The sequence below is a fragment of the Ornithodoros turicata genome, chromosome 6, assembly GCF_037126465.1.
Source record: "Ornithodoros turicata isolate Travis chromosome 6, ASM3712646v1, whole genome shotgun sequence".
In the NCBI taxonomy this organism is placed as follows: domain Eukaryota; kingdom Metazoa; phylum Arthropoda; class Arachnida; order Ixodida; family Argasidae; genus Ornithodoros; species Ornithodoros turicata.
Genome location: NC_088206.1, coordinates 14,686,975 through 14,712,845, shown reverse-complemented (window position 1 = coordinate 14,712,845; position 25,871 = coordinate 14,686,975). Strand labels below are relative to the sequence as shown.

Below are 25,871 nucleotides of genomic sequence, written 5' to 3'. Positions count from 1 at the left end.
CATTTACTGACACTGCTAACATTACTGTTTACTGACTGCTGTGACTGACTGCCATTTATGACGACAAAGAAATCCGTAGCCACTTCCAGCGAGGCCGAGAGATATGCATTGTGTGCCAGTAATACTCAGGGGGAATGATACTGAAAAAAAAAAAAAAAAAAGAAACAGTTGGACAATGACGAGTCACTTTTCTTTGCTGTGAAGAGCCTAAGAAAAATGTAGGTTAGTCGTGGGTGATACCGTCATTATTTACGTGACAATTACGTGTTCCGTCCCTGACCTTAGGCCTGGTCAAGACCGCAACCTCAGGAGAATAGCAGGAAAGACACGACCGATGCGTAAGATTTTGCGTTATATAGTTGAATTTTATTCATACATACATATTTGTCTATTTTCGACTCCATCTGCTTCTGTTACGTAACTTAAAACTTCATACTGGCAGCCGTCTATTACGAACATGTGGTTCTACCACTCACCTGGCCAATCGCTTCTGCCAGCAACCATTTCTGTAGTTCTGAGTTTTCCAAACATGCCTTTCTCCATGCAGACGGTGTTGATACAAGTGGGCACAAAATCCCACGTTTTGGTCGATCACCAGCAATATCCGTTTCAATCCAATCAATCCATTTTCTCCAAAATGGTGGCACCCAGTAAATAAGGATGAGGCATAAATGACGACGTCAAGACCTGAGGCAGGGGGGAAATGATAGATAACAACTTCTCAGAAATTCTCAATTTCTGAGAAATTGTTGTCTGGTATTTCCAGCACCCTTTCAGTATTCACCTTTTCTGCGCCCTTTCTCTATTACCAAGTGATGTATAAATACTGGATGGCGTGCAATAACAGCGAACTGTATTTTGGCTCGTGATTGGCCAGAGAGCTCAAAATGTGGGTGGGGCTACAGGTATAGGCAGGTTCTATTAATGGCCAGACTCTGTTTGGTATACACAGCACTGAATTGCAGCAGACGAGAGCGCCTTCTGTGGGGAGTCTGCGTCCTACCAACTACTAGGCTCCAGATATAAGGCGTTGCATAACAAGGAGTGGTAAACCTGAGCTGGTTACTCCGTACCTGTACTGAACTCCTCACATTTCATACGAATATTTTCCAGACATCAAAGGACGTGCTCGAAGGACATGTACGATGAGCGTCACATTTCTCCAAATCGCTGCCGTTCAGCTGGTTGCACCGTGACCGAGTGTCGTCGTCCTATTCCGTGGTAGTTACGAGATGGACCGCAGCATGTGATTGACGGTGTGCATTCCGAATAATACCACGAGTGTGACGAATGCCACCACGAACATGCGTGGTGTGTGTGTGAAAGAAACTGAATGGGCCCCTTGAATCTACATCTCTCATTCAGGAAACTCTTTCGCAAACATCATGGCTGTAACAACTTTCACAAAACTGAACGACGAACTGTTGTTGTCTGCCCCTGCCCCAACTCTACCTATTTCTCTTTACAGAACAACATGACATTTAACAGTGCGACAGAAGCACAGGACTACGTTTCGAGCCACCCAGAGATCGCCGAGATCGCTCGACAAATTCCATTTCTTGATTCTGCAACGGTGACATCAAGAATTTACTCTGTGCGCTACTTCCTCAAACGAAAAGGCTTCGACATCATGAAACCTTGTTCCAGAAATGATGAGGCAGGGTGCTGGCTGCTCGAGCACCTGACACTGTGCAATAGAGTCTTGTACTCCGTCGATGTTCAGCTCCACGAAAGTAAGCCAGGAGAGTTGAATTTCTCCCCAACAGGGTCAAGGGGCGACATCTTCTCCGAAGTTGCTATGCTGGACTCTCTGTTCCTGATCTGCTGGCTCGTGAAAGAACACCCATGCATACAAGGAATAGACCTGTACGAGACACGCCTATTTCTCCACTTCCCGACGGCCCTTAAACTTGCCCTTGCACACGGCTCTAACATTAGAAGCGTCAAAGTAGGCACCCCAGATCCAACCGCGCAGCACAACGTGTTTCTTGAGGGCATCAGGCCCGACACCATGCTAGAGCGTTTCGAAGCATGCGACCTCAAGCTCGATATGGAGTCTGCGTCGCGACTCTCGGAAGGACTCAAGAGGTCACCGCACTTGAAATCTATTGTGCTAGACCACAGTGGCCTCAGCGAAAAGGGAATGAAGCTTGTGCTAAAAGCACTTCAACAGTGCAATCACTTGACGTCTCTGGATATCTGTCATTACAGCTTGAAGAAAGCTGCTGCTGTGCATCTGGCAGAAATTGTAAAACGCAGCAGATGCCTAAAGGACCTCTTTCTCTGTCACATACCTGACGATGTATTGGAAATTATCGCGATTGCGCTCAGGGAGAAGAGTTCGATCGAGAATTTGAAAATGAATAAATCTAATGACAGTGCCCGTATTATGCCACACATTTCCGATGCCCTGAAGACGAACAGGACTATAAGAACGCTCGAGCTTAATGATTGTGGTATGGAGGAAAGTGATGCGGTTCAGTTCGCTCGGGCTCTAAAAGTGAACGTTACTCTCCTGGAGCTACAACTTCGAGGGAGCAGGTTCAGAGACGCTGGTGCAAGGCATCTAGCAGAAGCTCTGGAGTCAAACCGGACGCTTCGTGAGCTCGATATCTCCTGGAATGACCTGACAGAAGTGACCCTGGTACAGTTTGTGAAGACCCTTACAGTGAACACATCACTGGAAGTGGTGCGTCTTGGAGCGATCGATTTCTCCGGCGAGGTTGACGAAGAGATTGCTCAGGTTATCAGGGGCCATGAGTGCTGCCACAGGATCTGCACAACGTGGAACACCCTCGCGCTCAACGAGTTGGCACGTCTCATTTCACTCAACTACGACGACGTGAAAAAGATCCACATTTTGTGCGTTGAGGACACCCCTATATCACGGGCCATCTCAGCACTAGAATCAAACTGTCACATCACCGAAATGCACTTCGAAAGAGCGGATGGCGAGACAGCCGGAGCAGAGACTGTTAAAGCTCTTGCGCATCTCGTCGAAAAGACCAGGTCCCTCAAGTTTCTCCGCTGCACATGCCCTTTTGAAGTTGACTATGAAGATGACGACCTTCTCGCTATTTTCATCAAGGGCCTTACAAAGAACGACACGATCAACCGTGTCGAGCTCCAGTCCCCATGTTTCACTACGAAAGTCGCCCGAGCGTTCTCAGCCATGCTCGAAGTGAACACAACACTGTACGCTTTTGTCACAGAGACGCCTTATTTTCACGCGGGGGCACTCAAAATGATTGCGAGGCATTTCCCCAAGAACTACACGCTCTCCACATTCTGTGCGGATTCGGAGGACTATAGCTCACGAGCACTGTGCAAGATTTTCGACGTGGTCCGAAGAAATCAGCAGCTCCTGAATCGTGCTACGAGGTTTGCCCTGGGTACCTCCAGGGACTGTGACTGTAGAGAAGCATTTCGAATACTTTTGAAGTGCGATTCTGTGGTGCAGCAGGTTAAGTGTGTCACAGAGTGTACGGAAGAAAACGCGAGGCAGTGTGTAGAAGCTGCGAAATTGTTGTTTTTATAGAGAGGATCTCTGCTTTCTTACGCAACACTTGCTGGTGCTAACAAAACGACTCCTTGCTCTGTGGGATAGACGTAAAACTTTTTTCTTTCATCAGTGCGAACCCGCATTCAATTTTTTAAAGCAAGAACTGTAACGGACATGTAGACAATCATCATCACAAATACCATGGCTCTTCCAGCTGTTAGTAATCGCCTCTGCCAAGCAGCATGGGAGCAGTCACATGCAAAACAAGAGCCAGTAGGAATGCCCATAGCTCTCACTCCTTTGAGCTTGACCAATGCTGCCTAGACTCAGAAGGAATGCTGAATGCCTCCTCGCATTATTTCGTATGTGGCAGCCAATCGTCGCACATGATTGCAGACACAGGCCTTCTGTGGCAACCAGTGGCTCCTCGTGCAGCGGATTGTCTCCATGGCTACGGCCGCTGAAGCATGGTGGTAATTGGCTGACTTTTATCTTTCTTTTATTGTTTTAAGTCCTCATTAACAGCATAGCCCTTGATGATGGTACACATACAAAAGCAGAGCAAGAACAAAAGAGGCAAAAAGATGATGCAACATTCTAAATAACTGCTGCAAAACGCAAGGTAACACTCAGAAAATGAGACAGGTGATGTCGCAACTTTCCACCTCTGTTTACTGAATCACTACAAATGAACCAAAACACATCAAGACAATAAAAGGACAAGAGCCAGATTCATTCATTTGTTGTCAACTTGCCGCCGCAGCGGCAGACAGACTGCTCGGAAATACTACACCACCAACACCATTTCTTACTAATTGTGCCATGCTACAATTAATGAATTTAATAATCAATAATCAATTTATAATCAATAATCAATTTATAATCAATCAATCAATCAACAATACAAAACATGTGTTCGTAGATGCAAGCAGGCCAGCCACCTGAAAGTGGTTGCAAAGTGTGCACGGCCCTGCTGGACAAGACCTTCACTGTGCTTCACGTGTGACTAACTGCCATTTACTGACACTGCTGACATTACTTTTTACTGACTGCTGTGGCTGACTGCCATTTATGACGACAAAGAAATCCGTAGCCACTTCCAGCGAGGCCCAGAGATATGCATTGTTTGTCAGTAATACTCCGGGGGAATGATACCGAAAAGAAAAAAAACAGTTGGACAATGACAAGTCACTTTTCTTTGCTGTGAAGAGCCTAAGAAAAATGTAGGTTAGTCGTGGGTGATACCATCATTATTTACGCGACAATTACGTGTTCCGTCCCTGACCTTAGGCCTGGTCATGACCGCAACCTCAGGAGAATAGCAGGAAAGACACGACTGATGCGTGAGATTTTGCATTATATAGTTGAATTTTATTCATATATACATATTTGTCTACTTTCGATTCCATCTGCTTCTGTTAAGTGATTTAAAAGTTCATACCGGCAGCCGTCTATTACGAACAAGTGGTTCTACCGCTCACCTGGCCAATCGCTTCTGCCACAACCATTTCTGTAGTTCTGAGTCTTCCCAACATGCGTTTCTGCATGCAGACGGTGTTGATACAAGTGGGCACAAAATCCTACGTCTTGGTCTATCATCAGCGGTATCCGTTTCAATCCAAATTCACTCCATTTTCTCCAAAATGGTGGCACCCTGTAAATAAGGATGATGTATAAATGACGACATCAAGACCTGAGGCAGGGAGGAAATGAGAGAAAACAACTTCTCAGAAATTCTCAATTTCTGAGAAATTGTTGTCTGTTATCTCCAGTGCCCCTTCAGCATTCACCCTTTCTGCACCCTTTCTCTATTACGAAGTGATGTATAAATACTGGATGGCGTGCAATAACAGCGAACTGTGTTTTGGCTCGTGATTGGCCAGAGAGCTCAAAAAGTGGGTGGAGCTACAGGTATAGGCAGGTTCTATTAACGGCCAGACTCTGTTTGGTATACACAGCACTGAGTTGCAGCAGACGAGAGCGCCTTGTGTGGGGAGTCTGCGACCTACCAGCTACTAGGCCCCACACGTAAGGCGTTGCATAACAAGGAGTGGCAAACCTGAGCTGGTTAGTCCGTACCTGTACCGAACTCCTCACATTTCATACGAATATTTTCCAGACATCAAAGGACGTGTACGATGAGCGTCACATTTCCCCAAATCGCTGCCGTTCAGCTGGTTGCACCGTGACCATTGAGCATGTGATTGACGGTGTGCATTCCGAGTAATACCACGAGTGTGACGAATGCCACCACGAACATGCGTGCTGTGTGTGTGAAAGAAACTGAATGGGCCCCTTGAATCTACATGTCTCGTTCGCGGAACTCTTTCGCAAACATCATGGCTGTGACAATGAAAAAACGGCTAGGAAGCAAGCGAGCTGGTGAAGATGATGCATAATGTAAAACCCCCGAGACTAGGGAACACGAAAGGACGGACACAAACACGAAGTCTCAAACACAGCTGAAAATTTTACTTCACATACAAGAATTATATACAACCAGAGGGAAGGGAACAACCAGTTGAGGACAAAAAGGGTCAGTTCAGGGGAGTATCGTGCCTGTTCTTTCAGAGATTTACTTGAGTGTAATTGACAATGCTGTATTATCCTTTATATCCTCTCTGTCTTCAAACGACGTCGTTGTAAGAAGGTTCGTAGATGACCTGGTTTTCGTTTCTACTAATGAAAGTGTTATTGCTCAATGTAAGAATGTAATTTTGTCCGCGGCCCCAGAGCTCGTGTTCACTATTGAGTTCCCCACTGTTGGTGTGCTTCAGTTTCTTGATATCAGACTTTTGTTACAACCCGTTCTTTGCTGGGCTTACGGAAAATCTAAAGCTGAACCCATTTTGCCCGCTTCAAGTTGCCACTGTAAAACGGGGTTTGATCACAGGTATTCTATCGAATGCGGTAAAAAAAATCTTGTCGTCATCAGATTCTCTCTGCGGAGAGTCAGCTTCTCCGTTTGAATGATGCTGGTTACCCCCAACACATGTTACTTGGTTCTTTAAATGTTTTGTTAAACACCTTGCTTCCTCGTTCGCCTGAAACTATTGTAGGTAGCGTGTTCCAGGAAAGAGACAATGTTCTGGCTAATCCACGGGAACAACTACTGGCCGAGCGGCCCGTGCGCCGTGCATTTATTAGCGCGACCAATTTGAACGAGCGCTGATGGCGTTGCAGATTGGGCGGCTCGCTACAGGGCTCCCCCTCCCCTTCGACTGACTGAGGGGGGAGTTGGAGACTGGCTGAGGGTGCTGGCCCAAGAGACTGTACGACGGAGCCTGGGGTCCGGAGGTCGTACAGTGGAGCAAGGAAGTGGTGCAGGAGAGTCGGACTCCATGTAAGCAGGCTTCACGCGGTCTAACGACACGACCTGTTTGTGTCCGGCCCTGTCGAAGGTAAACGTCTTCTCAGACCGGCACAGCACATGGAAGGGGCCGTCGTAGTGAGGGGCCAGGGGACGGCGTCGCGACGCAGGAAGGCATGTGTGCAGGACTTGAGGTCTTGGGGAACAAAAACCGGGACAGTGGTGGGCTGGCGCGGAGGGGTCGGAGCAAGCTGACGGAAGAAGCGTCGGAGGCCGTGGACATAGTCGGCCGGGGGAACAGGCTGCTCAGCTTGACCGGGGCACCAGAAGTCAGCGGGCAAGCGCAGGGTCGTGCCGAAAACCAACTCTGCGGCAGAGCAGGCAAGGTCGTGCTTCAGGGCGGAGCGAATGTCCAGCAAGACTAGGGGCAGATGGTCGACCCAATGAGTCCCGGCCTGGCGAGCGATGAGAGCGGTCTTCAGCTGGCGGTGAAAACGCTCCACCAGACCGTTTGCAGCGGGGTGGTAGGCTGTGGTCCGCAGATGGTGAATGCCGATGAGCGCCATGAGTCGCCCGAAGAGGGCACTCTGGAACTGCCGTCCCTGGTCGGTGGTAATGCAGGCGGGGCAGCCGTACCGTGCGATCCAGGCGGAAAGGAGGACGTGCGCCACGGTATCTGCAGTCGCATCGGGAAGGGGAACCGCTTCCGGCCATCGTGTATAGCGGTCCACGATAGTAAGAAGGTAGCTATGGCCGTGGCACGGGGGTAATGGACCAACGAGGTCGACATGAAGGTGCTGAAACCGTGCGTCAGGCAAGGTTGAGGGATGAACGGGTGTCTTGGTGTGACGTGTGATCTTGGCCTTTTGGCAAGCGATGCAAGCCCTCGTCCAACGTCGAACGTCCGTGTTCATTCCCGGCCACACAAAGCGAGATGACAATAGTCGCTGCGTGGCACGGATCCCAGGATGGCTGGTGTTATGAAGAGCTTGAAAGGTTGGGAAGCGCAGGGAGGGCGGCAAGTAGGGACGGGGAGCGGGGCCAGAGAGGTCGCACCATATGTCGGACGACGAAAAGGGTAGAGGCGCCTTCTGAAGCTGTAGGGAGTGCTTTGTCGTGTCTGAGAGAAGGTGACTAAGCGTAGGATCTCCCGCTTGCGCGGCGGCCAGAGCGTCGAAGGTCAAGGCAGCCGAACACGTGGCACCCTCGAGGCGTGACAGTGCGTCGGCCGGAGCGTTCTGATCACCACGAACGAAGCGGATGTCGGTGGTGTACTCCGAGATGAGAGAGAGACGACGGAGGTCGGTCGGGGAGTATGTGTCACGGTTGGACTTGAAGACAAACGTAAGAGGTTTATGGTCCGTGAGAACGTAGAACCGCCGGCCTTCGAGGTAATGCTGGAAGTGCCTCACAGCGTAGTAGATGGCGAGGAGTTCTCGGCTAAAGGTGCTATACCTCTCTTCGGATGGCTTGAGCCGCTGAGAGAAGAAATCCAAGGGGGCCCAATCATCGCCGGACTGCTGTTGCTGGAGAACGGCGCCAACGGCATGAGATGGGGCGTCCACCATTAGGCGTGTAGGGGCCGAAGACACCGGGTGTACGAGCATTGCGGCTGAAGCAAGGGCCGCCTTGATGGTTTGGAAGGCAGTGAGAGCTTCTGAGGAGAGTGTCAGAGGGGAGTTCGCCTTGGTGTGCGTACGAAGCAGGTCTGTCAAGGGTCGCAAGAGGTCGGCACAGTGTGGGATGAAACGGCGATGGAAGTTGACGAGTCCGAGAAACTCGCGGAGCTTCCGCAGTGAAGAAGGCACGGGGAAGTCTTGAACGGCTTGTACCTTGGACGGGAGCGGCGAAATGCCGTCCGCCGACACGCTGTGGCCGAGGAATTCCAATGACGGAACGCCGAAAAGGCATTTGCCGGGATTGATGACAAGGCCGTTGTCGTGCAGGCGCTGGAACAGCTGGCGCAGGTGTGCTTCGTGTTCCTCAGGAGACTTGCTGGCAATGAGTAGGTCGTCCAGATACGCAAACACGAGAGGAAGACCTCGTATGACCTCGTTGATAAAGCGCTGGAACGTCTGTGCAGCATTCCGAAGACCGAACGGCATTCGGACGAATTCGAAGAGGCCAAACGGTGTGATAATGGCGGTCTTCGGAATGTCCTCGGGCGCTACCGGGATCTGGTGGTAGGCCTTGACCAGCTCGATCTTGCTGAAGGTGGTCGCACCAGCAAGGCCACTGGTGAAATCGTGGATGTGCGGCAAGGGATACTGGTCTGGTACTGTGCGGAAATTCAGGGCTCTATAGTCGCCGCAAGGCCACCAATCGCCGGGGTCCTTCTTCGGTACCATATGTAGCGGTGACGACCATTGGCTGGACGATGGACGGATGAGCCCCAGCTGCAGCATGTGGTCAAACTCACGGCGAGCAATCTGGAGACGCTCACCGAAGAGCCGACGGGGGCGTGATACTGCGGGTGGTTCGGTGGTCTGGATGTGGTGCATGACTGAGTGCGTGGGCGTAACCTCAAGGTTGCACGGCTTGGTCACAGCGGGAAAATCAGCGAGAATAGCGGCGTAGCGGGCAGGGATGGGCAGTAATACGCATATTTTGTATTATAATACTAATACATAATACTTCCTAGAAATCGGTATTATAATACAGATACAAATACATTTCAAAAATGAGTATTATAATACATAATACTAATACTTCTGTGTATTACACGAGTAATACTTGTAATACGCTTGTAATATACTTAACTTGGGAAGAAAAAAGGAAAAGAACAGAAGAATTACTTAGATATATGCCCATTACTTATCGAGACAATCATTCTCCAATGACGTTTTATTCACGCTTACATTTTTGCACATGGCCTGATCTTTGCGAATAAGATCAGATAGCGCTGATCAATTCCATCGCAGTGGACAACTTGCTCTCACTGTGGCAGAGCCCTGATTTCATCCACACTGGACGATAAAATGTGGGCCGTTCAAAAACCTGTGACTGCCCATAGTGCAACCACGTACAGGGGTGACTGGCTGCACGCACTCTTTCATAAGACAAAGGGCTTGTACCGGTATGACTCATCCTTACGGATTCTGAAGTATAAGGAATGCGAGGAAACCTCCAGTAACCTCTGGCCCCAAAGTTTCTTGCTTTGGGATAATTTGGGGCAGGGGAACACTGTAATAGGAGCCTTGTTCGTGTTCAAATGTTTGTGGGACCCGAAAAATTACTGATAAAGTGCACAGGTGACACTTTGCCGGTCGAACTTACGACCTCTGGGAAAGTATTACACCTTCAAAAGTATTATAATACATGTAATACCTCGTTTTGTGTATTATAATACAGATACAAATACGTTTCAAAAAGGAGTATTATAATACATAATACAAATACTCAAAAGTATTACAGTAATAGTATTATAATGCAAAGTATTACTATTACTGCCCATCCCTGGTAGCGGGACGCAGGCAGCACAGTACGAATGCCCGTAGAAGTCTGCAGCGCGAGCGAACCAGACACCGAAAGGGTGGTCAGGGTGTCTGTCAATTTCCTGCGCGAGAGACTGATGTCGAGTGCGAAATGCTGGAGGAAGTCAGCGCCGAGGATAGGGTGGGGTACGTCGGCGATTACGAAGTCCTACCGAAAGTCTTCGCGGGCCGATGTCAATGGCAAGGGACCGCAGACCAAAGGTTGAGATCGATGAGGCGTTCACGGCTTGGAGGGTGGCTGAGGACTTTCCGTGGACTCGGTCGGCCCGTGTAGGAGGCACAATGCTGACCTCGGCACCCGTATCCACCAAGAACCGATGGCCCGCGACCCGGTCGGTGATGAAGAACAGACGGCTTGCCGGTGGGCCAGAGTAGTAGGCCGCCGCTATCGACTGGCCCCCCGAGTTTCCCGTCCAGGAGCACGGCTGAGTGCACTTGAGGGCACGGTCGCCAAACTTCTGGTGATAATAGCATAGATCCCCCTGGGAGGCCGGGCTGCGTGAAGGGGATCGGCGCCGACGAGAATGAGAGCGTCGGGACCGTGGGCGACCAGAAAGGTCTGCGCGCATAGCGGCAACAGCGTCCGTAAGCTCTTTGACTTGCGCTTGTAGGGCAAGGAGCGTAGGATCAGACGGGGAAACAGCCGCGATGTTCTCAGCCCGTGTGAAAGGTGGCGCAGAGGGAGCGGAGTAGTCGATGATGCGGTCCGCCAACTGGGCAAGGTTATCGAGGGAGACCCCGTCAGATCCGGCCAGTACCAAGCGGACTTGCTGTGGGAGCCGCTGGAGGAAGAGCTCCCGCAGGATCGAGGGCTGAGTATCAGCCGAGTCTCCGAGGAGCTGCTTCATTCGGTGCAGTAATTGGGTTGGCCGCCGATCGCCCAGTTCTTCCTCGGATAGAAGTTGGCGGAGCCGGGATTGCTCGGTGCATTCAGTGCGGGAAAGAATAGCCTCCTTCAGCCGATCGTAGGGGTTGTCAGGCGGTGGCGAAGCCAAGAGGTAATCAACCTGGTCGGCGATCTCCATGGGCAGCGCGGACACAACGTTGAGGTACTTCGTAAGTTGGGACGAAATATGCCGAAGTGCAAATCGCGCCTCAACTTGGGAGAACCAGGCCCGGGGATTCTTGGTCCAGAAGGGGGGCAGCTTAATCTCACCGCCGACGGCGGCGATCGACGGATGGTCTCCAGCATCGTGGACTGGAGGGGACGTCGGGGCTGATGACGCAGTCCGTGGAGCGTCCATCGAGACGTCGGGCCACCAGTTTGTAGGTAGCGTGTTCCAGGAAAGAGTGTGTATTGTCATCAAGCAGGAGAGCTACCTATGGAGGTAGTCCCCTTTGGACAGACACTAACTTTACGTTACAGTCCTACAAGCTAGATACCAACACTCTCTAGGAGAGTTTGCTTTTCGTACTGACCATACCAAGCGAACAATCCAAACACGGGAGAGCCGCTGCAGAGTGCAGGAAAGAGACAATGTTCTGGCTAATCCACGGGAACAACTACTGGCCGAGCGGCCCGTGCGCCGTGCATTTATTAGCGCGACCAATTTGAACGAGCGCTGATGGCGTTGCAGATTGGGCTGCTCGCTACACTATATAAGCCTTCTGTTTCCAAACGTGTTGTATTACCGTACTTCCACAAAGTGTCTCACAACTTGTTGGCCGTCGCGAAGAAATTTCAAGTCAGCCTTGTTTTCAAGAACAACTTCCGTCTTGATCACCTAAAGTTACCTAAAGTCGCGAAACCTGAAGTTACCTGTAAGAATCACCGGAACAAATTCGTCCCCGGTTGTTCAAATGTTGTTTATCAGATCCCCCTAGCTTGTGGTTTCTGTTATATTGGCCGCACAAAGCGTTGCTTAAATGATCGTTTGAGAGAGCATTCATTAAAAGTAAAAAATAAAGCCTCAAACTCCGAAATTGCCAAGCATTTGGGAGACTGCTCAGATTGCTTCCCTCTATGGGATGAAACAATTGTAAAGGCTTCTGAATTGGACACCCACAGAAGACTTTTGAGAGAGACCCTATGCATGAAAGAACTGATGTTCTGAGGCTGGAACAACATAGAAGGGACAAATACATACTTTACAAATATAAATTTGTCCCTTCTATGTTGTTCCAGCCTCAGAACATCAGTTCTTTCATGTTCAACAGTTGCCGCCTGCGTCGATCCCGTCGTATGAATGTGTGTATGAGTGAGCAAAATGTAAGAGTGAAAGGAGGATGAGTGAGAGAGAGTAATTGGTTTGTCCCTTCAGATGACGCACCCTGGAAGTCGCTGGGAAGGCGTGTTAGCTTAGCTCAATTGGTAGAGCCCTGGACCGGCAATCCAGAAGACGTGGGTTCGACTCCTACAGCTGGCTAACCTTTTCAGTGACTTTCATCCTTCACCCTCTGCATAACCTCTTGTGGGAACTGTGGCAACCCATCCATAATCCTCGGTCCGGCCTTGAGCAGACTTCTTGTTCCCCCGAACTGACCCTTTTTGTCCTCATCTGGTTGTTCCCTTCCCTCTGGTTGTATATAATTCTTGTATGTGAAGTTAAATTTTCAGCTGTGTTTGAGACTTCGTGTTTGTGTCTGTCCTTTCGTGTTCCCTAGTCTCGGGGTTTTACATTACGCATCATGGCTGTAACAACTTTCACAAAGCTGTCGTTGTCTGCTCCTGCCCCAACTCTGCCTACTTCTCTTTACAGAACAACATGACATTTAACAGTGCGAGAGAAGCACAGGACTACGTTTCCAGCCACCCAGAGATCGCCGAGATCGCTCGACAAATTCCATTTCTTGATTCTGCAACGGTGACATCAAGAATTTACTCTGTGCGCTACTTCCTCAAACGAAAAGGCTTCGACATCATGAAACCTTGTTCCAGAAATGATGAGGCAGGGTGCTGGCTGCTCGAGCACCTGACACTGTGCAATAGAGTCTTGTACTCCGTCGATGTTCAGCTCCACGAAAGTAAACCAGGAGAGTTGAATTTCTCCCCAACAGGGTCAAGGGGCGACATCTTCTCCGAAGTTGCTGTGCTGGACTCTCTGTTCCTGATCTGCTGGCTCGTGAAACAACACCCATGCATACAAGCAATAGACCTGCACGGGACACGCCTATTTCTCCACTTCCCGACGGCCCTTAAACTTGCCCTTGCACACGGCTCGAACATTAGAAGCGTCAAAGTAGGCACCCCAGATCCAACCGCGCAGCACAACGTGTTTCTTAAGGGCATCAGGCCCGACACCATGCTAGAGCATTTTGAAGCACGCGACCTCAAGCTCGATATGGAGTCCGCGTCGCGACTCTCCGAAGGACTCAAGAGGTCACCGCAGTTGAAATCTATTGTGCTAGACCACAGTGGCCTCAGCAAAAAGGGAATGAAGCTTGTGTTGAAGGCACTTCAGCAGTGCAATCACTTGACGTCTCTGCATATCTGTCATTACAGCTTGAAGGAAGGTGCTGCTGTGCATCTGGCAGAAATTGTAAAACGCAGCATGTACCTGAAGGACCTCTTTCTCTATCACATACCTGACGATGTATTGGAAATTATCGCGATTGCGCTCAGAGAGAACGGTTCGATCGAGAATTTGAAAATAAATGAATCTAATGATAGTGCCCGTAGTATGCCGCACATTTCTCATGCCTTGAAGACGAACGGGACAATAAGAACACTCGAGCTTAATGATTGTGGTATGGAGGAAAGTGACGCGGCTGTGTTTGCTCAGGCTCTAAAAGTGAACGTTACTCTCCAGAGGCTACAACTTCGAGGGAGCAGGTTCAGAGACGCTGGTGCAAGACATCTAGCAGAAGCTCTGGAGTCAAACCAGACGCTTCGTGAGCTCGATATCTCCTGGAACCACCTTACAGAAGCGACCGTGGTACAGTTTGTGAAGACCCTTACAGTGAACACTTCACTGGAAGTAGTGCGTCTTGGAATGATTGATTTTGTTGACGAAGTTGATGAAGAGATTGCTCAGGTTATCAGAGGCCACGAGTGCTGCCACAGAATCTGTACAACGTGGAACATCCTCACGCTCAACGAGTTGGCACGTCTCATTTCACTCAACTACGACGACGTGAAAAAGATCCACATTTTTTGCGCTGAGGAGACCCCTATATTACAGGTGATCTCAGCACTAGAATCAAACTGTCACATCACGGAAGTGCACATCGAAACAGCTGATGGTGAGACAGCCGGAGGACAGATGGTTAAAGATCTTGCACAACTTATCAAAAAGACAAGGTCCCTGAAGTTTATCCGCTGCACATGCCCTTTTGATGTTGACGGTGATTTTGATGGTGAAGATGAGGATGTTTTTGCTACTTTCATCAAAGGCCTTACAAACAACGACACGATCAACCGTGTCGAGCTGGAGTCCGCACGTTTCACTATGGAAGTCGCCCGAGCGTTCTCGGCCATGCTCGAAGCGAACACGACACTGTACGCTTTTGTCACACAGATGTCTTATTTTGACGCAGGGGCACTCAAGGTGATTGCGAGGCATTTGACCAAGAACTACACGCTCCGCACATTCTGTGTGGGTTCGGAGGGTTATAGCTCACGAGTGCATTGCGAGATTTTCAACGTGCTCCGGAGAAATGAGCAGCTCCTGAATCGTGCTACGAGGTTTGCCCTGGGTACCTGCAGGGACTGTGACTGTAGAGAAGCATTTCGGATACTCTGGAGGTGCGATTCTGTGGTGCAGCAGGTTAAGTGTGTCACAGAGTGTACGGAAGAAGACGCGAGGCAGTGTGTAGAAGCTGCGAAATTGTTGTTTTTATAGACAGGGTCTCTGCTTTCTTGCGCAACCCTTGCTGGTGCTTACAGAACGACTCCTTGCTCTGTGGGATAGACGTAAAACTTTTTTCTTTCATCAGTGCGAACCTGCATTCAATTTTTTAAGCAAGAAATGTAACAGACATGTAGACAATCACCATCAGAAATACCATGGCCCATCCAGCTCTTAGTAATCGTCTCTGCCAAGCAGCATGGGAGCAGTCACATGCAAAACAAGAGCCAATAGGAATGGCCATAGCTGTCACTCCTTTGAGCTTGACCAATGCTGCCTGGACTCAGAAGGAATGCTGAATGCCTCCTCGCATTATTTCGTACGTGGCAGCCAATCGTCGCACATGATTGCTGACACAGCCCTTCTGTGGCAACCAGTGGCTCCTCGTGCAGCGGATTGTCTCCATGGCTACGGCCGCCGAAGCATGGTGGTAATTGGCTGACTTTTATCTTTCTTTTATTGTTTTAAGTCCTCATTAACAGCATAGCCCTTGATGATGGTACACATACAAAAGCAGAGCAAGAACAAAAGAGGCAACAAGATGATGCAATATTCTAAATAACTGCTGCAAGACGCAATGTAACACTCAGAAAATGAGACAGACGATGTCGCAACTTTCCACCTCAGTTTACTGAATCACAACAAATGAACCGAAACATATCAAGATAATAAAAGGACAAGAGCCAGATTCATTCTTTTGTTGTCAACCTGCCGCCGCACCGGCAGACAGACTGCTTGGAAATAGTACGCCACCACCACCATTGCTCACTAATTGTGCCATGCTACAATTAATAAATTTACAATACAAAACATGTGTTCCTAGATACAAGCAGGCCAGCCACCTGAACGTGGTTGCAAAGTGTGCACGGCCCTGCTGGATGAGACCTTCACTGTGCTTCACGTGTGACCAACTGCCATTTACTGACACTGCTGACATTACTTTTTACTGACTGGTGTGACTGACTGCCATTTATGACGACAAAGAAATCCGTAGCCACTTCCAGCGAGGCCGAGAGATATGCATTCTGTGCCAGTAATACTCTGGGGGAATGATACTGAAAAAAAAAAAAAAAGAAACAGTTGGACAATGACGAGTCTATTTTCTTTGCTGTGAAGAGCCTAAGAAAAATGTAGGTTAGTCGTGGGTGATACCGTCATTATTTACGCGACAATTACGTGTTCCGTCCCTGACCTTAGGCCTGGTCAAGACCGCAACCTCAGGAGAATAGCAGGAAAGACACGACTGATGCGTAAGATTTTGCGTTATGTAGTTTAATTTTATTCATACATATTTGTCTACTTTCGATTCCATCTGCTTCTGTTACGTGATTTAAAAGTTCATACCGGCAGCCGTCTATTACGAACAAGTGGTTCTACGGTACGTTCTACCACTCACCTGGCCAATCGCTTCTGCGAGCAACCATTTCTGTACTTCTGTCTTTCGCAAACATCATGGCTGTGACAATGAAAAAATGGCTAGGAAGCAAGCGAGCTGGTGAAGATGATGCATAATGTAAAACCCCGAGACTAGGGAACACGAAAGGACGGACACAAACACGAAGTCTCAAACACAGCTGAAAATTTTACTTCACATACAAGAATTATATACAACCAGAGGGAAGGGAACAACCAGTTTAGGACAAAAAGGGTCAGTTCAGGGGAGTATCGTGCCTGTTCTTTCAGAGATTTACTTGAGTGTAATTGACAATGCTGTATTATCCTTTATATCCTCTCTGTCTTCAAACGACGTCGTTGTAAGAAGGTTCGTAGATGACCTGGTTTTTGTTTCTACTAATGAAAGTGTTATTGCTCAATGTAAGAATGTAATTTTGTCCGCGTCCCCAGAGCTTGTGTTCACTATTGAGTTCCCCACTGTTGGTGTGCTTCAGTTGCGTGATATCAGACTTGTTACAACCCGTTCTTTGCTGGGCTTACAGCAAATCTCAAGCTAAACCCATTTTGCCCGCTTCAAGTTGCCACTCCAAAACTGTAAAACGGGGTTTGATCACAGGTATTCTATCGAATGCGGTAAAAAAATCTTGTTGTCATCAGATTCTTCTCTCTGCGGAGTGTCAGCTTCTCCGTTTGAATGATGCTGGTTACCCCCAACACATGTTACTTGGTTCTTTAAATGTTTTGTTAAACACCTTGCTTCCTCGTTCGCCTGAAACTAAGCCTTCTGTTTCCAAACGTGTTGTATTACCTTACTTCCACAAAGTGTCTCACAACTTGTTGGCCGTCGCGAAGAAATTTCAAGTCAGCCTTGTTTTCAAGAACAACTTCCGTCTTGATCGCCTAATGCCTTTCGCGAAACCTGAAGTTACCTGTAAGAATCTACGGAAAAAATTCGTCCCCTGTTGTTCAAATGTTGTTTATCAGATCCCCCTAGCTTGTGGTTTCTGTTATATTGGCCACACAAAGCGTTGCTTAAATGATCGTTTGAGAGAGCATTCATTAAAAGTAAAAAATAAAGCCTCAAACTCCGAAATTGCCGAGCATTTGGAAGAATGCTCAGATTGCTTCCCTCTATGGGATGAAACAATTGTAAAGGCTTCTGAATTGGACCCCCACACAAGACTTTTGAGAGAGACCCTATGCATAACCTCTTGGTGGGAACTGTGTCAGCAACCAATCCATAATCCTCGGTCCAGCCTTGAGCAGACTTCTTGTTCCCTCGAACTGACCCTTTTCGTCCTCAACTGGTTGTTCCCTTCCCTCTGGTTGTATATAATACTTGTATGTGAAGTAAAATTTTCAGCTGAGTTTGAGACTTCGTGTTTGTGTCTGTCCTTTCGTGTTCCCTAGTCTCGGGGTTTTTGCATTATGCATCATGGCTGTAACAACTTTCACAAAGCTGTCGTTGTCTGCTCCTGCCCGAACTCTACCTACTTCTCTTTACAGACCAACATGACATTTAACAGTGCGAGAGAAGCACAGGACTACGTTTCGAGCCACCCAGAGATCGCCGAGATCGCTCGACAAATTCCATTTCTTGATTCTGCAACGGTGACATCAAGAATTTTCTCTGTGCGCTACTTCCTTAAACGAAAAGGCTTCGACATCATGAAACCTTGTTCCAGAAATGATGAGGCAGGGTGCTGGCTGCTTGAGCACCTGACACTGTGCAATAGAGTCTTGTACTCCGTCGATGTTCAGCTCCACGAAAGTAAGCCAGGAGAGTTGAATTTCTCCCCAACAGGGTCAAGGGGCGACATCTTCTCCGAAGTTGCTGTGCTGGACTCTCTGTTCCTGATCTGCTGGCTCGTGAAACAACACCCATGCATACAAGCAATAGACCTGCACAGGACACGCCTATTTCTCCACTTCCCGACGGCCCTTAAACTTGCCCTTGCACACGGCTCTAACATTAGAAGCGTCAAAGTAGGCACCCCAGATCCAACCGCGCAGCACAACGTGTTTCTTGAGGGCATCAGGTCCGACACCATGCTAGAGCATTTTGAAGCACGCTACCTCAACCTCGATATGGAGTCTGCGTTGCGACTCTCGGAAGGACTCAAGAGGTCACCGCAGTTGAAATCTATTGTGCTACACTACAGTGGCCTCAGCAAAAAGGGAATGAAGCTTGTGTTGAAAGCACTTCAGCAGTGCAATCACTTGACGTCTCTGCATATCTGTCATTACAGCTTGAAGGAAGGTGCTGCTGTGCATCTGGCAGAAATTGTAAAACGCAGCATGTACCTGAAGGACCTCTTTCTCTATCAGATACCTGACGATGTATTGGAAATTATTGCGATTGCGCTCAGAGAGAACGGTTCGATCGAGAATTTGAAAATAAATGAATCTAATGATAGTGCCTGTAGTATGCCGCACATTTCTGATGCCCTGAAGACGAACAGGACAATAAGAACGCTCGAGCTTAATGCTTGTGGTATGGAGGAAAGTGACGCTGCTGTGTTTGCTCAGGCTCTAAAAGTGAACGTTTCTCTCCAGGAGCTACAACTTCGAGGGTGCAGGTTCAGAGACGCTGGTGCAAGGCATCTAGCAGAAGCTCTGGAGTCAAACCGGACGCTTCATGAGCTCGATATCTCCAGCAACCACCTTACAGAAGTGACCCTGGTACAGTTTGTGAAGACCATTACAGTGAACACTTCACTGGAAGTAGTGCGTCTTGGAACGATTGATTTTGTTGGCGAAGTTGACGAAGAGATTGCTCAGGTTATCAGAGGCCATGAGTGTTGCCACAGAATCTGTACAACGTGGAACACCCTCACGCTGAACGAGTTGGCACGTCTCATTTCACTCAACTACGACGACTTGAAAAAGATCCACATTTTGTGCGTATTGGAGACCCCTATATTACAGGTGATCTCAGCACTAGAATCAAACTGTCACATCACGGAAGTGTACATCGAAACAGCTGATGGTGAGATAGCCGGAGAGGAGATGGTTAAAGCTCTTGCGCAACTTATCAAAAAGACCAGGTCCCTGAAGTTTATCCGCTGCACATGCCCTTTTGATGTTGACGGTGAATTTGAGGACGTTTTTGCTACTTTCATCAAAGGCCTTACAAACAACGACACGATCAACCGTGTCGAGCTGCAGTCCGCACGTTTCACTGTGGAAGTCGCCCGAGCGTTCTCGGCCATGCTCGAAGCGAACACGACACTGTACGCTTTTGTCACACAGATGTCTTATTTTGACGCAGGGGCACTCAAGGTGATTGCGAGACATTTCCCCAAGAACTACACGCTCTCCACATTCTGTGTGGGTTCGGAGGGTTATAGCTCACGAGCGCTGTGCGAGATTTTCGACGTGGTCCGGAGAAATGAGCAGCTCCTGAATCGTGCTACGAGTTTTGCCCTGGGTACCTGCAGGGACTGTGATTGTAGAGAAGCATTTCGGATACTCTGGAGGTGCGATTCTGTGGTGCAGCAGGTTAAGTTTGTCACAGAGTGTACGGAAGAAGACGCGAGGCATTGTGTAGAAGCTGCTAAATTGTTGTTTTTATAGTGCTGCTTTCTTACGCTGCACCTGCTGGTGCTTACAAAACGACTCAATGCTATGTGGGATAGACGTAAAACTTTTTTCTTTTTTCTTTCATCAATGGGGATCTGCATTCTACTGTTTTTTTAAAAGAAGAAATATAACAGACATGTAGACAATCACCGTTGCAATGGAATGCAGCCAGGCTGTCAAATGCAAAACAAGCAACAACAGGAATGGCAATAGCTTTCACCCCTTCGAGCTTGACCAATGCCGCCCAGGCTCAGAAGGCCAGCTTAATGGCTCCACCCATATTCTTTCGGACATGGCAGCCAATCGTCGCACTCGATTGCAGACACAGGCCTTCTGTGGCACCATGGCTCCATGGCTACGGCTGCCGAAGCATGGTGGTGATTGGCTGCCTTTTATTTTATTTTATTATTTTAAGTGCTCATTAACGGCCTAGCCCTTGGTGATGGTGCACATATAAAAGCAGAGCAAGAACAAAAGCAGCAACAAGATAATACAACATTCTAAATAACTGCTGCTAGACGCTCTGAGACAGACGAAAACGGGACATATAGTGTCGCAGCTTTCCACTTCTGTTTACTGAATGACAGCAAATGAGTCGAGACACCTCAAGATAACCAAAGAACAAGAGCCAGATCCATTGATTTGTTGTCATTCAGTAAACACAGATGGAAAGCTGCAACATCGTCCGTCTCGTTTTCTGTGTGTCACGACGCGTCTGGCAGCAGTATGTACCAACCTGCCTGGTCTTTGTTACACATTTTAAATAACATATGTTCAGGCGCAAGAAAACAAGGAAACAGCAACTAACTAACAATTGTGACGAGTTTAGCGAAGCACGAAAAATGTTTCATATGCAGAAGCGAGGTCATGCCTTAAAGGAGCTGTATCTTGTCAACTATGACACGTAGAAATCCACGGAGAACATAGTAAAAAGTGGCAAACATTTTGTACCAGGGTCTTAGACCATTTGATTCACTGGGTGCCTCATTCCGTTTCTACGGAGTCTGTTTTATTTTTACAGGTGTACTACATTGTAGGTATACATATAGTGTTGCGAAAGACATTGTTGTGCGACATCAGTTTCTTAGCTGGAAGTGTTCTACGTCTTGCATCTATTGCATAAGTTATGTTTATGATGCTAGCACACTAAATAAATGAGATGCAACTGTGGAACATGAGGAGTCTAAATTTCAATTCAATTTCAATTTATCTATTTTTGAGGTGTCCGTGAACAGCCAGTAAAGGCCTGGATAACATAGCACACAACACATTAAAAACATTAACGAATGCAGGGATAAATATGAAGACAAAACTGTGATGCTATCGAGGAAGATTTGCGCCAGTCACAAATACTAAGTTGTAGCACAGCAACCTTATGCATTAGTAGAGCTATCGCAATAGTATGCAATATCGACAGGTTGAACAATCCAATGCGTGGTTGTGAAATTCAAGAAATGCTGTAACTAGGGCTTCACGATTACAAATTCCATGCAGCTGAGTTTCCCATTTCAACTTTGCCTTGCAGAATTCTCTGAATCTGAGACTGGTTATTCGTATATAATATGCATCACTCGTATTTGCGTTACAAAAGAGGATCTTTCTTGCAGCAGCCTTGTCCAAGCTGTTGAGGCGTTTTATTGCTCCAGATTGTCTTCCCCTTGTTGTGATCCATTTAAACTGGCAAACCTTATTCATGCGGCGCTCAACGCCATAAATATTACAGACTGCTGTTTTTCTTCAACATTAGCATAAAGTGTGTCTAAATATCCATATTTTCATATGTGTCGAGTTAGCAATTCGTTAGGCCGAGTGTTCCTGTCCTAACCGACAGAATTTCTTCTTGGCCACATTCTTTCGCATTTTATGTACCGGTTCCAAGATAAATTACGTGAATGTAGGCGCACACATACTAGACATAGATTAGAAAATCAACTTTTCTCTTTTTTTTTTAAGTGCAAAACGGTGCCACGTTGAGCACTGGCAGTTTTGCCCCGGTGCTATGTCAACGTGCCCCAAGCTCTCTGGTGTCTGCAGCCTTCACTTTCGGAAGCTCTTCACTGTGAAGTCTGCCCGAGATGCACGATTTCCCCGAGCGACCTCCCGCCACACCGGGAGGCAGACTGCTTGGAAATAGGGCACCACCAACACCATTGCTCACTGATGCATGATCGCACTGATTGTTCATGTTACAAATAATGAATGTACAGTACAAAGCATGTGCTCCTAGATACAAGCAGGGCAGCCACTTGAAAGCGGTAGGTACAGAATGCAGTCCTGCTGCATAAGATTGTACTTGAAGGCGTAGGTACAGAATGCAGTCGTGCTGCATAAGACTGTACTTCACTGCCAATACTGACGACAAAGAATTTGGTTGCCATATCAGCGAGACCGAGAGATACGCATTGTGTGTCAGTAATGCTCGGGGGGGGGGATGATGCTGAAAGGAAAAACAAACAAAAAGACAGTTGGACAATGACGAGTCATTTTCTTTGCTGTGGAGAGCCTAAGAAAAATGTAGGTTGGTCGTGGGCGATACCATGATAACAGCCAACCTGTGGTTTATGTGTGTGGGGATGAAATATAAAGGGCACGTTGTGTGCGTGTTCGTTAGGCATCATCATGCTCGAAACATAAGCTCTAGCACGCATTAATGTGTTGACATATGGTTCATTAAGCAGCAGACATTAAAAGGACGACGGTTACAAGAAATTTGGTTTCTCTTCCATTTCCTTTCTTTTTTTATAGGGAATGTCAGTCACGACAGAAGAGAGCAGTGGCTGGAATGAAATTGTGCGAGACTTTGCCGAGAACACGAGCGTGCTGCAACCAGATCAGATTTGTACAAGAGTCAGAAACCTCGGGCTGTACCTTGTGCAGCAAGGAGTGAGCTTGGCTGACAGTCGTAAACACTTGACCGTGAAAGATTTGACTGTCATTAACAAAGTTATCCGCGCAGCCGGGGTTCTACTTGCGGAAGGCAGAAGCGGCTTTGAAGTAATTCGTGCCAACGATGCAGAGGGTAACGACGTCTCGGAGGAATCCCTCGTGGATGCTGCGTTTCTGTTCTGCTGGCTCCTGAGAACAAAGCTGAACGTCACATCCGTCGACATCAGAGGCACGCTGCTCTTGACACGCGTGCCTTTCGTTCTAAAACTAGGGCTGTCATCAAACAACGGTGTTCGAAAGATTAAAGTAGGCTTGTGGGAAGACAAAACAGAGGTACATGGCACTTATCTGGCGCAAGGGCTCCATGTTGGGCTGCCCTTAGAAGTTTTCTACAGTCGTGGTCTCCAGTTGACGAATGCAGCAGCTGTTCGGATCGCGAACGTCCTCAGAAGCTGTAACGGAACGCTGGAAGACGTTTTCATCAGTACCGGACCTGTAGGTGGACCAGATCAGGACCATGTTATATTCCTGCTAGAAGCGTTGGCTGGATGTTTTAAACTGAACTCTTTGTTTGTTGCTGGCTATTATTTGGGTAAGGATGGTGGGGAGATTTTGGCGAAGGTACTGCGGACGAACCCTTCGCTGAAGAAGGTGACACTTCGTAGAGCGAATGATGATGCGATGCTAGCAGTCATGGAAGGTCTCCACACAAATACCTCGCTCGAGAGCTTGGAGATGAGTGAGAACTGCAGTTTGTCTTGCAACGTTGCCTCCGTGGTGGCAGACGTCATGAAGGTAGACGGGTCCATCAGAAACCTGAATTTGAAAGCATTAAACGTGGACGACGCTGGAGCCAAAGCGCTCGCAAGCATGCTGAGTGTCAACAGCACTTTGAAAGAGTTGAATTTGGAATACAACTCTATCACTGAGGAAGGTGCAGCATCATTTGCTGATGCCATTAGCAAGAATACGTCCTTGGAAATATTAAACCTAAGTGGAAACGATATCAGTACCGATACTCTACACGCACTGAAACGGGCCCTTGAATCGAATATCTCTGTCAGGCTTCTAAAGCTCCGTCAAACTGGGGAGCCCAATTCGGACACTACAAGTCGCTCAAACAGTACCGAAGATGGCGCCATGTTGCAACAGCTGGTTCCTGGCTTTGGAGGTGAGTCATATGATGGGCACACACTCACAGTCAGCGTATACGACGCACGTTCTTCCCTATACCTGGGACAAGTGTTTGACGCCATGGGTTCCAATGACTCTGTAACAAAACTTCTCGTTAACGACGTGTCCTACATGGACAGCTACGCTGCCAGGCATCTATCCGAAGCCTTTTCGAAAACCGTGTCGCTAAAGTCGGTCCGTTTTGGGTACGAATTCGAGGGTCCAAACGTGCTCATGGAACTGCTACGTGGACTGTCACGCAATCGCAGTATTCGTGATATTAACTTTGGGTGCGCATTTTTTTACAAGCCGACACCGGAGATTCTGAAAAACCTGTTCATCGCCAACAACACCCTACGCAGCTTTCACATACATGATTGCAGCATTCGGAAGAAGGCCATGAAACCAATCCTGGAAGGACTCTCCGCAAACTACACGTTGACGAGCGTAGAACTCGGAGTCATGAGCGGCATTGAAGGAGGGGACGGAGACGAACTGCTTCAAGTGTGGGAAATTGTTCGTCGTAATGAGGGGCTGCTGAGCAACGCGGTTGACTTTGTTTCGAGTACGAGACAAGATGATTTAGCGAGGGAGGCCTATCGCAAGCTGTGCTCAACCGTGTCACTGGTCGAAGAAGTGATGAACATTCAAAATGTGTCCGAAGATGTGGCGAGGGACATGGTCCGTGCAGCCGGAATGTCTGTGTGATCAGCAGTTTTGGTGATTTCGAATGACTCTTTTCTTTTTCTTTCTTTTTAACGTGTTTTACGATGTGCCTTTTTTTCAGAACCATTCCGGGGGGTTGAGAGATGGAAGTGGGGGACGACAGACAAAATGCCCCTGGGGCCTCATAGAGTGGAGCGATAGAATGAGAGCTGAGAGAATTTTCATAGTACTACAATTTGGAAACTGTAACACAATTTTCCTGTCTCCCTTTCCACCACTTTTAGTTTTTACTTAGAATGTTTTTATAGAGCTTGGACATGCGGAACAGTTACACAAGACGAACACATTTTGGTCATGTCTACACAGCGAAATGTGCGATGGCTCGCACCTTTGGCTTGTTTTTTCTTCGTGGCATATTGTGCAACCTTTTTTAGCCGGCGCTTCATGGAGGTGGGGGACGCTTCATGTTTGTCCTGGCCTGAGGAAGCTTGGTGATGATTGGTGATAGGCTCCGCCTCTCGTTTTCAACAAGTCGGGGGCGAGAACGTTGTCATTTGGGATGATGGTTGGCTAGGAGCGTGCTATGTGGTGAAACTCAGTTTTAAGAGGCTAGGAACAAAAGAAAAAAGAAATATATATATATATATATATATAACGACTGGCAGTCGTTGCGTCTCTCTTTTTGGTTCCTGGTCGTTTGTGTTATGCTGCCATTCATCACCAGACATATGTACCAACTACCCCGACATATTCCGAAGCGGAGCAAGTTTGCCTCATATGGCTTTGCCTTCACTTGTGCCTTTAAATTTGTATTTTCCTGCTTGTCAGCTCCAGTGCTGAAGTTTGGTGAATCAGTTCGTATTAATGCTCAGTGAGATTGTCTGACAGAGGGCTAGTGAACATGAATAAGTACAGAGAAGTCTTCCGAGATCTCTCTAATGCAGGAACTCGGTAACTTAGCCAAATCCAAAGACAGATGTGCAACCACCTGTGCCACACCTTCATATGACCATGTGGAAATCAGAAACACGTACATGTTGCGTCTTCGTTGCAAATAAAGTGATTATGCAATGTTT

The 25,871-nt window shown here is 47.9% G+C and overlaps 4 protein-coding genes across 6 annotated transcripts in view; all 4 read left to right on the top strand.

Annotated features, from left to right (window-relative positions):
• LOC135399222 (uncharacterized) overlaps window positions 1-25,871 on the top strand; it is a 35,137-nt gene extending 9,266 nt beyond the window's left edge. Inside the window, exon 2 of the mRNA XM_064631010.1 lies at window positions 22,816-25,871. Within this exon, the coding sequence (XP_064487080.1) occupies window positions 22,816-24,837 (2,022 nt within the window). The 3' untranslated portion in view covers window positions 24,838-25,871. The remainder of the gene's footprint in view (window positions 1-22,815) is intronic.
• On the top strand, window positions 353-4,233 carry LOC135399220 (protein NLRC3-like). 2 transcript variants are annotated; one of them, XM_064631008.1, is made up of 2 exons: window positions 353-1,221; window positions 1,469-4,233. In XM_064631008.1, exon 2 carries the CDS (start codon window positions 1,475-1,477, stop codon window positions 3,536-3,538), a length of 2,064 nt encoding a protein of 687 aa, XP_064487078.1. In that variant the 5' UTR covers window positions 353-1,221; window positions 1,469-1,474; the 3' UTR covers window positions 3,539-4,233. The 2 variants fall into 2 exon arrangements, with proteins under 2 accessions (XP_064487078.1, XP_064487077.1); XM_064631007.1 differs by lacking the exon at window positions 353-1,221 and adding an exon at window positions 1,236-1,256.
• LOC135399219 (NLR family CARD domain-containing protein 3-like) lies at window positions 3,894-15,092 on the top strand. Its single transcript, XM_064631005.1, has 2 exons — window positions 3,894-3,975; window positions 13,006-15,092. The coding sequence occupies exons 1-2, from the start codon at window positions 3,970-3,972 to the stop codon at window positions 15,085-15,087; spliced, it is 2,088 nt and encodes a 695-aa protein (XP_064487075.1). The 5' UTR covers window positions 3,894-3,969; the 3' UTR covers window positions 15,088-15,092.
• Window positions 15,277-21,016, top strand: LOC135399216 (NLR family CARD domain-containing protein 3-like). Of its 2 annotated transcripts, none has more exons than XM_064630998.1 (2): window positions 15,277-15,523; window positions 17,995-21,016. In XM_064630998.1, exons 1-2 carry the CDS (start codon window positions 15,293-15,295, stop codon window positions 20,062-20,064), a joined length of 2,301 nt encoding a protein of 766 aa, XP_064487068.1. In that variant the 5' UTR covers window positions 15,277-15,292; the 3' UTR covers window positions 20,065-21,016. The 2 variants fall into 2 exon arrangements, with proteins under 2 accessions (XP_064487068.1, XP_064487069.1); XM_064630999.1 differs by having other exon boundaries at window positions 15,431-16,343.

Excerpts from the sequence above, each read along its gene's own strand:
- LOC135399220 (XM_064631008.1), top strand. The coding sequence starts at position 1,475 with ATGACATTTAACAGTGCGACAGAAGCACAGGACTACGTTTCGAGCCAC.
- LOC135399216 (XM_064630998.1), top strand. The coding sequence starts at position 15,293 with ATGGGAGCAGTCACATGCAAAACAAGAGCCAATAGGAATGGCCATAGC. Across the intron at positions 15,524-17,994 it reads ACGGCCGCCGAAGCATGGTG|ACCAACATGACATTTAACAG; the intron begins GTAATTGGCTGA and ends TTCTCTTTACAG.